At 39.7% G+C, this 15,992-nt stretch overlaps 1 protein-coding gene across 1 annotated transcript in view; it reads right to left on the bottom strand.

The window, feature by feature from the left end:
- The window catches only part of LOC120561928 (CUB and sushi domain-containing protein 3-like), a 292,084-nt gene that overhangs the window by 163,854 nt on the left and 112,238 nt on the right, over positions 1-15,992 (bottom strand). Inside the window, exons 18-22 of the mRNA XM_039805270.1 lie at positions 15,357-15,545; positions 11,970-12,086; positions 3,176-3,391; positions 1,653-1,841; positions 623-792 (exon numbers count right to left, since the gene is read on the bottom strand). Of these exons, the coding sequence (XP_039661204.1) occupies positions 623-792; positions 1,653-1,841; positions 3,176-3,391; positions 11,970-12,086; positions 15,357-15,545 (881 nt within the window). The remainder of the gene's footprint in view (positions 1-622; positions 793-1,652; positions 1,842-3,175; positions 3,392-11,969; positions 12,087-15,356; positions 15,546-15,992) is intronic.

Below are 15,992 nucleotides of genomic sequence, written 5' to 3'. Positions count from 1 at the left end.
AAAAATACAAAGCTCTGGGCTCCTCCTTTGAAATACTAGTGGGGCCCTCTCTGTCTGGTTTTGTTTTTCTCTTTCTTCACGTCAATCAGCTCTCTAAGCATGTCTTTTCACATTTCAGATGTTCACAAAATGACTAAGCACAAGCGATTACTGTCTACACAACTCCATTACTAGAAACACTGATAGCAGGCTACAATGCCATGTTAATTGGAGCATTAGACGAGACATCTGCATCCCAAAAGGAGTGCATTCCAGCTGTGAAGTGGGGACTAGATAGTCATTTGCATCATATTTGTGGTGCTTACCAAAACTGTTAAAATGCCTTTGAGCAAAGAAATGAATCCCTTCCTTCCCAAAGGGATGATGCTGCTGCTGCCGTTTGACCTTTGCTCTGACTTCCAAAGCAAAACAATTCTGCATTCTGTCTGGTACTTTGCACAAAATCCCTTTTCTGGTTTCCCGTGTTGTGCATAATAAAAAGAGCACCAGGACATGCCTCATATACATAAACATGAATTAAACTATGACACTAATTGATTTGATCTAGTTCTTAACCGAAGCCCTGTGTTTATTTGTTAGTTATCTATTTTCTGTCAACAAAGCAACATTATTGTGTCTTTACCTTGATGACGTCACCTTGTGCAAGTTGAAAGGTGCTGGCAGTGATGTTGATGCCTTTGCCTGTTTGGACCTGAATGCTGTACACACATTCGTGGCTGTTGTCATAGTTCATTGGATAGTTTGGTGATAAAAGAACTCCCTCATTGTTGGAGACTGTCGATCCACACTCCGCTGCAAGTTTAAAAAAGCCACAGACAATAATAATTTATTTATTTGTTTTCCTTTAAAACAAGAGCATGTCTACTTTAAAACACATTACCAATGAAAAGAAGTCACTACAAGCCCTACATGAATATTTTTGCTATTTGTTTACATGCACTATTATCATGTAAAATTAATGCTATTATCATAGCAGTCCTTTTCCAAAACAGGGCTAAATGGGTGTGTCAGAAACAAGACTGTACAAAAACATGTTAGGCGCTCCAACACAGGGTGTGATGGAACTAGTTTAAATGACACAATGGGTCAGTGTAACGCTTATCAGTTCAATTTTCTAAGCACAAACGGACATTTGGAAAAACAGAAAAATTGGTTCCAAAGTGGGAAAAAATGAAAAAATTGGATATTTGAACCCATTTTTCTGTTTTTCCACATGTCCGTTTGTGCTTAGAAAATTGAACTGATAAGTGTTACACGGACCACAATGCCTCTGATATGAAACGACTGGATCTCTGGAGTCAGACCTTGACATTTGCAAGTAATGTAAGTGAGCTTCTCTGGGACAAAAAAAAAAATAATAATAATAATAATCAGTGTATTGTCCCTGAACTCCTCTCTCTTAACCTGCCCTTGGAGTACCCTTCAGTGGAAAAGAGATCTCCAAGGATAGTTTTAACCTACAGTAGCAGCTCACATCAGTATTAATTACAGGTCTGAGCTTTAAATTGTAGTCTACTTTGTAAATCCAATTCCACTGAGTTCTTCAATGTCTAATAAAAAAGTGTATTTAAAACATGACATTGGCTCACAGAGCAAATTGTGCAAAACACAAACAGGAAAGAAAACGGAATAAAAAGCAGCTGACCACGTACCCACACACCTTGGCAGAGGGGCACTCCACATGCGACGGCCACCTCCCAAGCACCCAATCTCCCTCGCCCCCTGTAGACGATATCCTGTGTTGCAGTAGAATGCCAGTGAGTCACCAATGCCAAACCTGGAGCCCGTGTGCCAGCCAAACTGAGGCGTTCCAGGGTCCTGACAGGGTTCAAGATCGTACTCTGGAAACAAGATAGCCAAAAGAAATCAGTTGCAACAGATAAAAATGCCTTTTTACCCACAAAAATATGAATACTCTACTTAGAATGATTTGTTATTTATACTTGTCATTGATAATAAACCCCAAGGAAAAAACTGTCCGTTCTCTTGCTCCCTTCAATGAAACTCTTAGTGCATGTATATACCGTAGCTTGTGGGGATTAACGGTCTTACTCAACGACACTTCATCAGGTTGGGATACATGCCAAAAGCTTGAACCCTGGATGTCTGGATGAAAATTTAGGCCACCCTGCATGCAATATTATTATCCATAGGCTGTTGAGATGTAGATGCAACTCACGCTGCATAAGAAGAATAAGGTCTTCCTCCCTGCAGCATTCCTTTCACGGACTGTATTTGGCAGTATGCAGAGCTATGTACGACTACTGATTTCAACAAAATGTTACAGCAGCATCCTACTGTAGGATGCGGCCTGACAGCACTGGCAAATTTTCATCAAAGGTCATAAAAAGTTAAAAAAGGAATTCTAATCAGGAAACCTTTAGATGCTAATTACAGAGCATGCAAGGACACACACACACACACACACAAACTAAATTTCATGAATATTCATGGCTGCATAAGTTATGCTTCACTTCAGCGAACAGCAGGCAAACATTTAGCCAGAACGCTCATGAAGCAGACCCTCTCTCTCTCTTTTTCTACTCACTATATATCTCTCTCATTCTCTTCTTCACTCTCTCTCCACCCTCTCCATCAACACTGCTCACTCAGCATCACCATCTGTCTCATCTCTTTTCTCACTCTGTCTCCCTCCCTCCCATCTCCATCTCTCTATTCCTTGGTCTCTGCATGGGGGCCCCATTATTTCTGTAACCCCCCCTTCCTCTCCATCTCCTCAGTCCTGAGGATACGACCCACATGGCATGCTTTGATGATCATTCCCATCACGGTCAGACAGCCTCTACCTGCGTGACCTCGTTGTCTCTTAATTATCCTCCTCTGATCAGCGCAGCCTGAGGCATGGTCTACCTTAAGCCCGCTCCCGATCTGACCAACAAATTACTCCTCACATTACTTTATGCACACTTTAGAGAGGCTTTGCGCTTTTGATCTCATCAATGAACAAGCTGTCTCTCTCTCTGTCTGTCTCCGTGTCTTTCACTTCTGCTTTCTATCCCTTCTAGTTAACATCTCCACCCACCACATCCTCACTTCTCCACTCAATTTATCTTCCTTCCTCTTTTAAAGCTTTCCCTCCCCATCCTGTCTACACACCTACCAATACTGCCCTCTCCTTGCCTCCTACAGACAGAACCCTCATATGCCTTCATACCCGAGAAGGAGATGTTGAATCCCTGCAGCGATATAGAGAAGTCAGAAATGAAGCGTAGCTGGGCCTTGAAGTTCCCATACAGGCCGGCATTAACTGGTGAAGGCCTCTCTGAGCCGGTGAGTCGAGCCAGTGGCTGGGCGAAGCTGCCATTTTCTGTTATCAGAAGGTAGTCATGATGATCCTCCAGGTGGAAGGAGTAAAAAGTGAATTGGACACCTTAGAGGAGAAATAAGAAAGCGGAGCATTAGAGGTTTTCAGGAAAATACGAAGAATATCTTACAAAAAGCTTTGAATACAATGTAATGCATACATTTGAAATGTTTTCATGTCCATACTGACCCGTAAGGTTAAGATTATGGATTAGCGGGTTACATTGTAGGGCACAGAATACACACAATAACCTCAAACTGAATGTGACTATTATTCAATTTACATTTTAGCTATAATTGCAAATATCATTATCATGATTAAAAACCAGTTGTATTCATTTGGGTTTATCTTGTTGAAACATCCATCTACATGACGCACTTTTCACTCATTTAATAATAGATGCTTTATTAATCCTTACAGATGCACTAGGAATGAGCATAATAAAACAAATCTTAAAATTATAATACTAAAATAAAAAGGAATATTACATTAAAAAGAGACACAAAAATGATTAAAATACCAAGTGAATAGAGAACTTAAAAAAGTAAAAATGATTTCACAGATTAAAACTATGTCAATGAAGAATCGGCGTTTCATTGCAGCAGTAAACAGGAAAGTAGGCTGCTCTTGTACTGATGTATGATCATTTTAAGACGAGGGGAGAACATTTCTCTGTTTAATATCATTAAAAGTAAAGTTAGGTTTTGCTTTCTGCTTCCGACTCATTTAAAAAAAGACAGAGAAAGAGCGATCTGCGCGAGTCAGCGACACCCTGAACTGCACGCTGCAGTGAGAGAGAGAGAGCGGCCATGCCCTCTAATGTTCTAACGCTGAGTTTTACCGTCAGCTTTTTACAACTGCAACTCCGCTATACCGCTCTGCAAAAGTGAACTCAGAGTCAACTTTGGAGAACGGGCAGGGGATCTTCTATGCTAATTTAGAGGTCCAAGACAGACTCATTATCAAAGCCAGATGTATTATAAGGCCAACCAGGTCCGACTCGTCTACGGGCGGCTGCTCTGCACTTGTGACTTATTTCGAGAGACAATTTTTACCTCAAAGAGAAGTCTCGTGGGACGATCTCATCACACCTCTTTTTGTCAATATTTCTCACACTTTGGCATCTGTCCAGCTAGTGAAACTTTAAAATTTGAGGACTTTAACTGGCTTAGCAGGCCAATAATACAGATTTACATAAGAGGAGAGAACAATCGATAATAGAAAATCTGCTACTGGCAGTAGCAAAGACAATCTAGAAATTGTGTTAAGGTTGGTCAAAAGGATTCTAAATTTTATATCAACAAACTATTACTTAACATTTAGGTTGAAAACCAAGATCCAGGGGTCTCATTTATAAACGTGGCATACACACAAAACAGGGCTGAAAATGTGCCTTCCCACACAAAGGTTGTGATTTATAAAAACTAAACTTGATGGGAGAATGTGCGGTCCGCCACGCAAACTCTGACCCATGCATATGCACATTTTGGAGACAATGGGAATTGGCGAAGCAGATGGTGAGGTGGTGAACTGAAGGTAAATGTGTGAATAACGATTACTCGTAACATTTTTAAGTATTGATGCCTCATGTACATTTTTTCATCATCCACGTTATCATGAAGATTAAATCCAGCAATGTTATTTGCACATGTTCCATAAACACCTTGCAAACAAAATCCAACTCAAATCTTAAATAAAAATTTGTTCTTAATAATTAATCGCCGCTGTCTCACTGTCACATTGTCCGCTACGGACCGCAGGAGGAGGAGATGACTGCATGCAATACAGGACAGCATCAAATACCCTAGCATTAGATAACTGCAGAATACAGTGTAAATAACTAAACAACTGTCTTTAATAATGTGCATATACAGTATCATCAAACGTCAAAGTCTAGAACAGGGGTCGGCAACCTTTTTGATATGAAGTGCCCTTTTCAAAATTTCTTGTTTATTAGTGTGCCATGTTAACATTACGTTTTATTATGACATCACATCAAAATGTAATATCCAGGGAATCTGTAATTTTATTCCATAGCAACATTTGATAACATTTATTTCTCATAATTAGGACCTTGTAATTATTATTATTATTATTATTATTATTATTATTATTATTGTATATTATTATTATGATTATGGAAACATGGTTTTAGTATGCAGTCCTGATTGGTGGAAAATGGGCTGACAAAAATATCACTGTCAAAGAGCCTGAAGCGAAAAGTTGTGGAAAAGCCCAGCTTTAATAATGAATGGACTGATAATGAAACGATGCTGTGGCAAAATAATTATAACACAACCAGCATCATTATCGAGAATGAAGAACACGAACATAACGATTGCGTCATTCACGTGCATATTAAGTAGCCACATGTATTTGTTTTGGTCTTAAAATGCATCCATATTTACTGCTCCAGTGGAGAGGATGGTTTCTTCAGACAGCTTAAGTTTATAAGAATTTGTCCAAATTTCAAGATTCCCTGCAAACTAAGAAACAGACTACAAACCGACAGCTTTTGTTTTAGCTTGTTTTGTAAAAATGTGCTATTTGCAGAGTATAGAGCTGTGTTTGCTTAAAACAGCGCGGTGGACTGAGCAGACAGAGCAGATTGAAATATCGCTTTCTACATGTTTATGCCGGTCTACACAGGTGAGTGCATTGATAAGTATTGGCTTTTAACTCACGAAGGTTTAATTGTAACTCCTTACAGTAACAAGACTAGCGTTAGTTCATCTGCCCCAGCGGCCGTTGGTAATCCTCTTTGTATTGTTCCCGGTCAGAGATATGAGTCAATCAGACTACCGTAAATAACAGGTCGCGCACAGGCGCCGATTGATGTTTTCCTCCGTGGGTGCTCACACGCGCACACCCTTTCAAAAAAAAAAAAAGTTGTCAAAAATGTTTGCATTTCAGAACCTTAGGAAATGGACAGCGGCCGACACAAACACACACGCCATACTAAAGCCGTAAACTCAGGACAGCGCCACTTCTCACAGATACAGATAGGATTGGAGATGAGAAGTTTAATCAGCTTCGTGGGAAATTATAAATCAATGCCACCGCCATGACCAATCACACTATGTCAGACGCTCCACTTAGCACCATCTGCAATGTTTAATATTAAATTAATGTAAAAATGAACTGGCAGTCTGGCACACGTGGGTGCTCAGTATTTTCCGTGGGTGCTCGAGCTCCGGAGCACCCACGGTATCGGCACCTATGAGGTCGCGCAACTGTGAACGTTGTAATTTGGCATGCGGATGAGAGAGTGCTTCAGCATTTCAACCATGATTTTAACACACCAATAACTCTCTTGCACACATATTGCCAGTGTGCCATTGGTTAAGGTCCCACGTGCCCATGGTGGCACGCGTGCCTAAGGTTGCCGACCCCTGGTCTAGAAATACAGCCGTTGAGCTCTCGCGCAATCGTTACACTTAATGTCCTCGTTATCGGTCCGAACTTTAATACCGTTCGTGACAAAACCTGCATGAAGAAACGTGCGTTTGTTAGACTTCCATCTTCAAATTGTATCTCGTGGTGGGGGATACCATTAGTTGATGCTGTTACTTTGGCAAGGTGTTAACAATCACAAATTGTTGTAAACATATAAATACTGTGGTGACCGTCGTGGGTAATGCTGCATGATAGCACTGCTGGCCCTGCAGGAGGACTTCGCCAATGGAAGAAACAGGAGAGAAAGAGGCTTCAGGGACCATGACCATGACTGGCTAAAACAGTGCTGCTCATGAGTATAGGAACCCCTGCTAAAGTTGACTAAAAAGAGGAATAAAAAAAAAAAAAATCATCTTTTGGAAATTGATCTTAATGCCTAAATTGATAAAAAAATCCAACCTTTAAGGACACCAATTTTCTTTGTGAAAGAATAATTTATCGTAAATAAATAAATGTTCTTCCTTAAAATACAGGGGGCATAAGTATATTCAATTCAATTCAATTCAATTTTATTTATAGTATCAAATCATAACATAAGTTATCTCGAGACACTTTACAGATAGAGTATAGACACCCCTATGTTAAATTCCCATAGAGGCAGACAGATTTTTATTTTTAAAGGCCAGTTATTTCATGGATCCAGGATACTATGCATCCTGATAAAGTTCCCTTGGCCTTTGGAATTAAAATAGCCCCACATCATCACATACCCTTCACCATACCTAGAGATTGGCATGGGGTACTTTCCATAAAATCATCTCTCAATGCAAATCAAACCAGCTATTAGGCTAACTGAAATAAAACCATGCCAATCTCTAGGTGTGGTGAAGTTCGAAAGTTCGAAATTAGTGCGATTTTGGCCATTTCCACATTTCGTACTTTAACGAACTCCTCCTAGAGATTTCATCCGATAGACTTCAAATTTGGTCTGTGCCATCTTAAGACGTTAAAGATGAAAGGTTATTAAAAGAAAAACTTTTCGTCATAGGGCCTGGCCGCAAAATTACAAATCCCACTATGGCCACGCCAAGTCCCGCCCTACGAAGCAGCTTGATTGGTTGGGGTTAGGCATTTCACCTTGAGTGGTTAAGGTTAGCCGACTGGTCAGGGGATAGGACCTGTACAAATCAGGTTATGTTGCCTTGCGTAAGCATTGACGCCTGGCCAATAGTAGCTACTGAAGGGCAGGTCTTGGCGTTGCAAATGTGTTTTAAATAAACTCAGTGATGAAGGGCAATATATAAAGTGCTATACGTGTGTTAGTGGTTCTAACAATGGCAGATTTACCGATTCTGGGTTACTGGACTACCGGGGCTCAGGGCTCCGCGGAGCTGGCCGGCTGCCAGCATAACTATAGTATACAGGTTGTGTCAGATTTCAATTTAATGCATTTTTGTGAATATGATGGGTTTCGTTAGCTGCTAGTGTCCCTTCAATCCTATGGGTAAAGCTTGCGGCTAGTTAGCTACACTTTCGGCATAACTAGAGTATATTTACAGTTAGAATTCCGTCACGCCACTTATATTACAGCTACCCCAAGGTCTTATAAAGCTAACAGTTGTGTCCGATTTCAATTTAATGCATTTTTGTGAATATGAGGGGTTTTGTTAGCTGCTAGTGTCCCTTCATTTTTATGGGTGAAGCTCGCTGCTAGTTAGCTACACTTTCGGCATAACTAGAGTATATTTACAATTTGAATTTCGTCACGGGACTTTGCTATAACTTTTCTGCGATTCCAATTTAATGCATTTTTGTGAATTTCAGAGGTCTAAGAGGAGGCTAGCTAGCTCTCATTGATAGCCGCAGGCTCTATCAATGAGACTCGCGGACAAGAGGCGTTTATTTCCCAGATCGTTTGTTTAAATAACTCAACACACATATCCATTATAAGATTAACTGGAACCTGTGGTAAGAGATTGCGGGCGTAATAAGCTCGCTGACCGCACTCTCACTCACACACACCGGCCATTTAGCAGGAAGAGGGGAGCTGCAGACCCTGGAGCTCTGTCGCGACAGCGGCGTTTGGTAGTCCAGTAACTCAGAAACGATGACTTTGCGCAGGTATCGAGCACCACGGGCTGCCGGCCGTGACTGAGCTAGCTCACAGCGGGCCAAGGTCTGTGAAGGAGAACAGGCCGGGCGGCGAGGCAGCAACCCAGGCAGCACCGGCCGCTGAATTCCGACACACAGTCGGACAAAATGTGCAATTAGCCATCAAACTTCGTAAAACAGCCCATATTTGACCTCTACATAGTTGATTTCTCGCATAAAAAAAGTCTCAGAAGTGAATTTAGTGATAAAATAGCAGATGAACAGTGTATACAATTTCTGAGATCTGCGCGACCTATTCAGAAGACTACCTGATCTCAGATCAGCGGTGTAGCCTATAAAAATGTTGGGGCATGACAAAGATAGAGACTAGAGCCAAATAAGGAGGAGCCACCGAGTTGACGTCAACTCGGTGGTTCGTTGAGATTTGCCCGTTTTCAGAGGCAGTTTCAAATTGTGAGATTTGCAGAGGAAAGAGGTGTCAATGGGACTTTGAGGTTCTATGTATGTCCTATTTACCCACCAAACTGTCGTTATTCAACTGTGACAAGGTAAAATCGGTTTTGCATTCTATCACCCCTTTAAGACAAAGAGTACAACTGATCATTTGTGCAAATAATTGGCCTTACTCCTTGAATGGTATGATTATGACGGTTTCAATTGAAATTGAAAATTTCCATTCAGAGCAGTGGTCAGTAAATGTATATTTTTAGGCTGCTTGCGCATTCAGTCGGACCGCGATGGTCTGCCACGCTTTCTTTCGTTGTTTCATTACAGTGGCCGTGTTTCTTTTTACAAATAGTGTGTTTCACGTTATCATACTTTCCTAAGATGCTGCTGCTCACTCCGTGTAAAGTATGCACAATGCATATTCTCCATTTTAGCATCAATAAATCTCTGATCGACCTCGTGGTCTGTTAAGGAAAGCCGTGAACGTGCATCTATCCAAATTACTTCAGCCTGGCTCGACCTAGTCGCACCTCCTCAGCCTGACTTGGCGGTTGTACGCACCAAGCCAGGATGCTCTGATTAGACTAGGTCAAGCCTCGCTTTATCGGTAATCCTGGATTTATAAATTCTATTTTTGTGCAATACCCCTCAGTTCTATGATAAAATATACATTTTCCTGTTGGGAAGCATCACCTGTTTCAGGTAGTGCAGATGAAAAACCTAGGACATCAATACAATGAAAACCATCTAAAGAAAATACATATTATGTAGGATATAGACTGTAGTACAATGGCATTACTGGTGCAAATATTGTACCAGTACGTTTCAAACATTTTCCATGGTAAAAGGATGGAACTTCAATCTCAATGTCTGAATGGTCATCCTTGGACCTTATGGCTTTGGTTTTGCTCAACTACGCTCTGTAAATTAGAAGACCCTGCCTCTCTAAATCATTAATCAACTGAATTTTCACCTGATCAAAAAAAATGTGTAATAGCTTATTTTCATCACTTTCACTTACATCACAGTAATTATAATTAATCAAATTTGTTTATCATGCTTCGGGGTTTCAGGTAATGTTAATGTCCTAAGTTTCCCAATTTTGCAATTTTTTTGTTTATACGGAATTGGATTGCTAATTGTCCCACACTAAATTAATTTGGCATTTTAAATAACTTACACCATATTAGGCCCGGAGTCTAATTTTCGAGTTGTTATTGGTTTTTAATTGTTGGTGCAAATGAGTTGTATGCCTCCTGTTATTGTTGAATGTTAAAGAACCCATGTAAGAAATGAAAAGGATAACGCTGTTGATAGAACGTATGTGAGCTTATTGTTACAATCACTAAAAAGATGGACAGGAAAAAATACAGTGCAGTTTTCATTTGTTATTGCGAGTTATTTAGAAGACAATCAAGTGATGTCCTTACCTCCTCATTACATGCTTTGTATTAAATACATGGATACTGTAGATAAGACCATCAGCTTGCCATTGTGAGTCTAGTGGGTCACATATGTATATCTATGTGTATAGTAATTACATTAATCTTGCCTTACATGGAAAGAAACAGAATCAGCGAGAGGGGTTAAACACAAATTGGAAGCCTTAGAGGCAGAAGTTAAAAAGTGCTTAATTTTGCTTTACTTGTCAAATGTAGAGGGATTGCTGATAGATCTTGTGAGACTTCAACCGTCAAAGGTGATTCTATTGCACTAAACGAAGATAAGGGATTAAGCCGGGATATTCATCCAGTTATCCTGGATGAATTTAGCCTGGATTTGGTTGCACAAAAGCAGACTGATAAATTTATAAAGCAGCATACTGTACAGAATTGGCTCAAATAAACTTATAATAAGTGGAAGACTGCTGATAAAGAAGAACTACAAATTAAACTGAATTCTCCGATACTAGAAAATTAATGACACTTAAATATTCGATGAGTGAAGACCTCAGAGTGTAATATTATCACTCTGCATATTCTGGACAGTTGCCATAAATGAAAAAGTCTGTGCCTTTAAATTATCTTTGTCACTTCTCACTTAATAATCATAAATCCATGTTAATAAATACCTGTAATGTTCTTGGAATCTGTTGAGCGGGTGCTGTTTTGATTTATAGTTTTTAATTTGGCCATTGTGAGGACTATTGAATGTCAGTGTGCTAAAGACTATAAAAATAAACATACTGTTCATGAGGTATAGTATGTGAATTATTTATGTATGTGCAAAATAAAATAATTTCTTAAATTAGCATATCTATAGTTTAAGAGTTCCTAAACTCTACAGTATGAGGCATAATACCAAAATAAAAAAAGTATTTTAGTATGCATTGTATTTATACTTATATGATGATGTATTATATTATTTTAAGCTAGACGGGCTCTAGATGCTAGATGCCAATGCATGCCCTATCTCACAATGTTAATGTTCCCAGTCAAGAACTAATTTTTCCAATTATCCTGACACCACATGAATGCAGCACAAATGCCCTATCTTGCAATGTAAACAAAAGTGAAAAATATTTTGCGTCCCCCGTGATTTGGATCTGCTCCAACATTTAATGGATTTTTCCTTCGCCCAAGCTACACCCTTTCACCAAGTTTTAAGGAAATAAGGAAATCCTGCTCACATACAAACTAAGCCGAAAATCTAACGTCCTTGGCGGCGGTAATTAATGAGGTTTTCCTACCTTTTCCATGACTGACTTCCACAGTCCATGTACAGTTTAGCGAGTTAGGATACAGCTCCGGGAAGCCAGGTGATAAGATGATGCCTCCAGGTCCCCTGATGTCCCCACCGCATGATGCTGAATAAAAAAAGGGAAGATAATGAATGATAACTGTGGCTGGAAAAAAAGAAAATTGTAAATGAACCAATAAATCCTTCACCTGAAGACCGAGGAGCAATTTAAATGAATAATGCATTTAAGTCATATCACATTCTGTCCTGCTATTTTTATGAGTACATGTAATTCTGCCAACACAATGTTTATTTTCCCTCCCTCTCTCTCCAAACTTGCCCTACTGCCAGGACAATAAATGTTTCATTAATTCAGCTATCCATCCATATTTTCTCTGTTGCTATGGTATCTTAAACTGAAAGACATTGTCAGAAAACATGACAATCCATTTAATGTATTCACAATTCACAAGAACTGACACAAGCATATTAAACTGATGAGAGCATCAGGCTTTGTTATGATTGTGACCTCAAAGGGATTTTGAATTTCTTCCAAATAGAAACAATCAGCCCAGTGCTACGTTCCAACTACTTTTCAGTCAGGTTGGGAGGATAATCCAGTTACAACCCACCGAGTAGAGTAGTAACAGTTGAGGTGATAGGGAGTGTTGTCTAAAGCAGCAACACTCATCGTCACCTCAGTAATATGACTCTTACGCATGTTGACTATTACATTTACTGCCACAAAGCTTCTTACCTTATCAAGGACGTTAATGAGTTAATCTCAACCCTCATTGGCTGCTGAGGACCGGAAGGTTAATGCTAGATCCGACTGACGGTTAACTGGTCTAATTGGATATTGTTGAAACCTGGACAGTGCCTCATGCCGTCATTGTGTTTCAACTAAAAGCTAATTTCACATACAGGGAACTGCTTTTTAAATACAGAATTGATGAAAAGTGTGTGTGTGCGTGCATGTGTGGCCCGAATGCCCAAAGAGTGGTGTTACAAACAAATGTCCGGATGCCTTCTTCAAAACAGCAATCGTTGACAAATATTAGAAGTAGAACTCTTGTGCATGTACATATTTTCAAACTAATGAATGTCAGATGTTGTTTTGAGGATCGCCGAGATGCCTGAGGCTCCACAGCTGCACACACCCACCCCACTCTTATCCTCTCTCCTTCCACCCTTGGGCCCTCCAGCAAGCACAACACATCAAGGCCTGAATCCTTTCCCACCAACAAAATCATATTAAATAATTTATTAATGAGCCAAAATTACATAAAGTCATTAAAAGTGGATGAGTAAGTTTGGCAAATGATCTACTTTAGAGACTCTATAGGCAGAGGGCCAAGGCATTTGGCACTAGTCTGGCACACACCTAGGCAATAAAATGCTTCAAGATATGAAATAAATTTTCAAGACAACCGTTGGACTGAAATAACACAGCACTGTATCATATGCACGATATGGTAGTCACTACCAACCGTTGCATGTATTTCATTCGTTATATTTTTTCAACTGAGTGATCCCTGACTAAGAGACATCTTTTGTTTGTGCGCTGCAACAATAATCGCTACAATTGACCTGCAGTGCACTTCTAAAAAGGACAAAGAGCAAAACCGTACAAACACAGCCGTGAGATATCTAAACTGCTTTGAGCATACTCGGTCTTCAGTATTACATGATTTATAACACCCCAAGTACTTTGTTCACACAAGGACTGGGTCTATTGTTGAATAAAAAGCATTTTGACAAGCGTATGTTTGGTTAGTCAGACCTGCTGTAGGCAACCCATGGTCACACTTAAGCTTGTGTCGTTCGTTACCACTTGCAAACAAGGCAAGAGGTAACCACACAAACCTCGTTTTGAGAATAAATACAGCAATAAGCTGCTGCTGAAAGAACCCAGTGACCTCTTGCCAGTTACTAGTGGCAGCATTCCATAAATATTTGTGGCTAAAAGACTGTATGTATAAATACACTGCATTTTCTCAAAATAATGCTGACATTAGGGCTGAACGATTAATTGCATTTGCGATAATATCGCGATATGTTAAAACGCGATTTCCTAATCGCAAAGGCTGCGATTTGGTCTCGATTTGATGACTCGCAAGAGCAAATCAGTCTGCACTACGCAGAGAAAGCATCAACTTAGCACGCTAACGCTACACTGTACCTTGAGCTGATCTCTGTCATTCAAACAATTCTGAGTTAAAGTTTAAAACTTTTACAGCCATTTTAATAAAATGAAGGGTTTTGTTTGGGCTCGAGTCCATACATGCAGTTAATGGATACAGGCACGCAGAACTGAAGGCTCGGTTGGCAACGAGCTAGCTCTGATTAGCGGTTAGCTCCGGTTAGCTCCGTTATAAAGATATAAAGATATGGGTGGAGGAGCTGCCCCCAACGGAAGGTAACAATCAGACTGATAAATGACGGTTTGGGGAGCTTTCACAGCAGCGTGGCCGCGGTGTTTCAACGGTTTTATTAGTACAGTTAATCCCACGGCAAGACCACAGCAACTAACGTAACGATAGCCTCTCTGAGCAAGCAGTGTTGACGGTGTCCGGCACGCAACTTCCGCGAGGGAGGGGCTGAAGGCAGCTCCTCTCTGTGCACTGTAAAAAATATGTGTATGTATGTATGTATGTGTGATATATATATATACATATATATATATATATATATATATATATATATATATATATATATATATACTATATATATATATATATATATATATATATATATATATATATATATATATCACACATATATATATATATATATATATATATGTGTGTGTATATGTATGTATGTATGTGTTTTTACTTATTTAACTGTCTAGTGTGTAATTGTGTGTTGTTCATACTATACAATGATTTATTGTTTGTCTTTGTTGAATAATACAGAAGACAAAGAGCTTAAAAAAATAATCGAATATCGAATCGCAATCGCAATATTTGGGGAAAAAAATCGCAATTAGATTATTTTCAAAAATCGTTCAGCCCTAGCTGACATCCTAATGAGATTATGTGGTGCCGTTTGAAATTCAATCAGTGCTTCAAGTCATAACCAGGTCAATTATTAAATGTCCCTTCAATGACTCAACATTCCTGTTGGAACACTTAAAGGACAAGAAGGGTGGTCCTTGTATTTAATGGTCATTCTGCTCTGACGTGTTCAAAGGGCCATAAATTATGTGATAGTGTTATCCTGAGGCATTTTAAAAACGCACAAACCAAAATAGTAAAAAAAAAAAAAAATATATAAAAAAATCTTACAAATATGATTAGCATTCACTCAAAAGAACACTGTGCTGTCATGGATGAGACTGATTGCTGAGCTGGAGTGCATGGCAAAAAAAAATAATTACATTTCGTATACGTACCATCACAAGTGGGCAGTGGGTGGCTCCAGAAGTGGTTCTTCTCACAAACCAGCGGCTCCTCGTGGCTCAGCCTGTATCCTGGGTCACACTGGAAGGACACCGTGGAGCCGATGGACAGGTCATGGCTTAACCGTACGCCATTCACTGGGATACCAGGATCCATGCAGGAGTATGTGTCCAATGTGACCACTAGAGAAATTAAAAGCAAGCAGTCCTTAAATATGTTTTGAGACAATTGTACATGAAATCTTCACAATTCCTTTTTGTTACATTTAAGTAAGTCACCCACTAAGAGAATGTCAAAAGTAGATGTTCTACTGTAGGTGTGAGGAGTAGAGGGCATGGTGAGAGAGAACTGGGGGTATGACCTTAGTGAACCTGTACAAATATACTCCTGTTCTATGCATGTGTTGGACCACCACTTTTGGTAGAAAAATATTTGTGTCCACTAGTTTTGCTTCTAGAGTGAGCTGTTGGATAGTAGTGCTAGGTCCCTCTTAATCTTCAGTGATGTTAGCTGCAAAGAAATGCTCTTGTTTTTCCCTGCGATTTCCAGGACTGCCGTTTGGATAGCCTTCCAAGTAGGGTTGCTTTTGACAACTACTACAAATATACTGATTTAGGCATGACTGACAA

The sequence above is a fragment of the Perca fluviatilis genome, chromosome 7 (assembly GCF_010015445.1).
Source record: "Perca fluviatilis chromosome 7, GENO_Pfluv_1.0, whole genome shotgun sequence".
NCBI lineage: Eukaryota > Metazoa > Chordata > Actinopteri > Perciformes > Percidae > Perca > Perca fluviatilis.
This window is presented reverse-complemented; position numbering and strand designations above follow the sequence as displayed.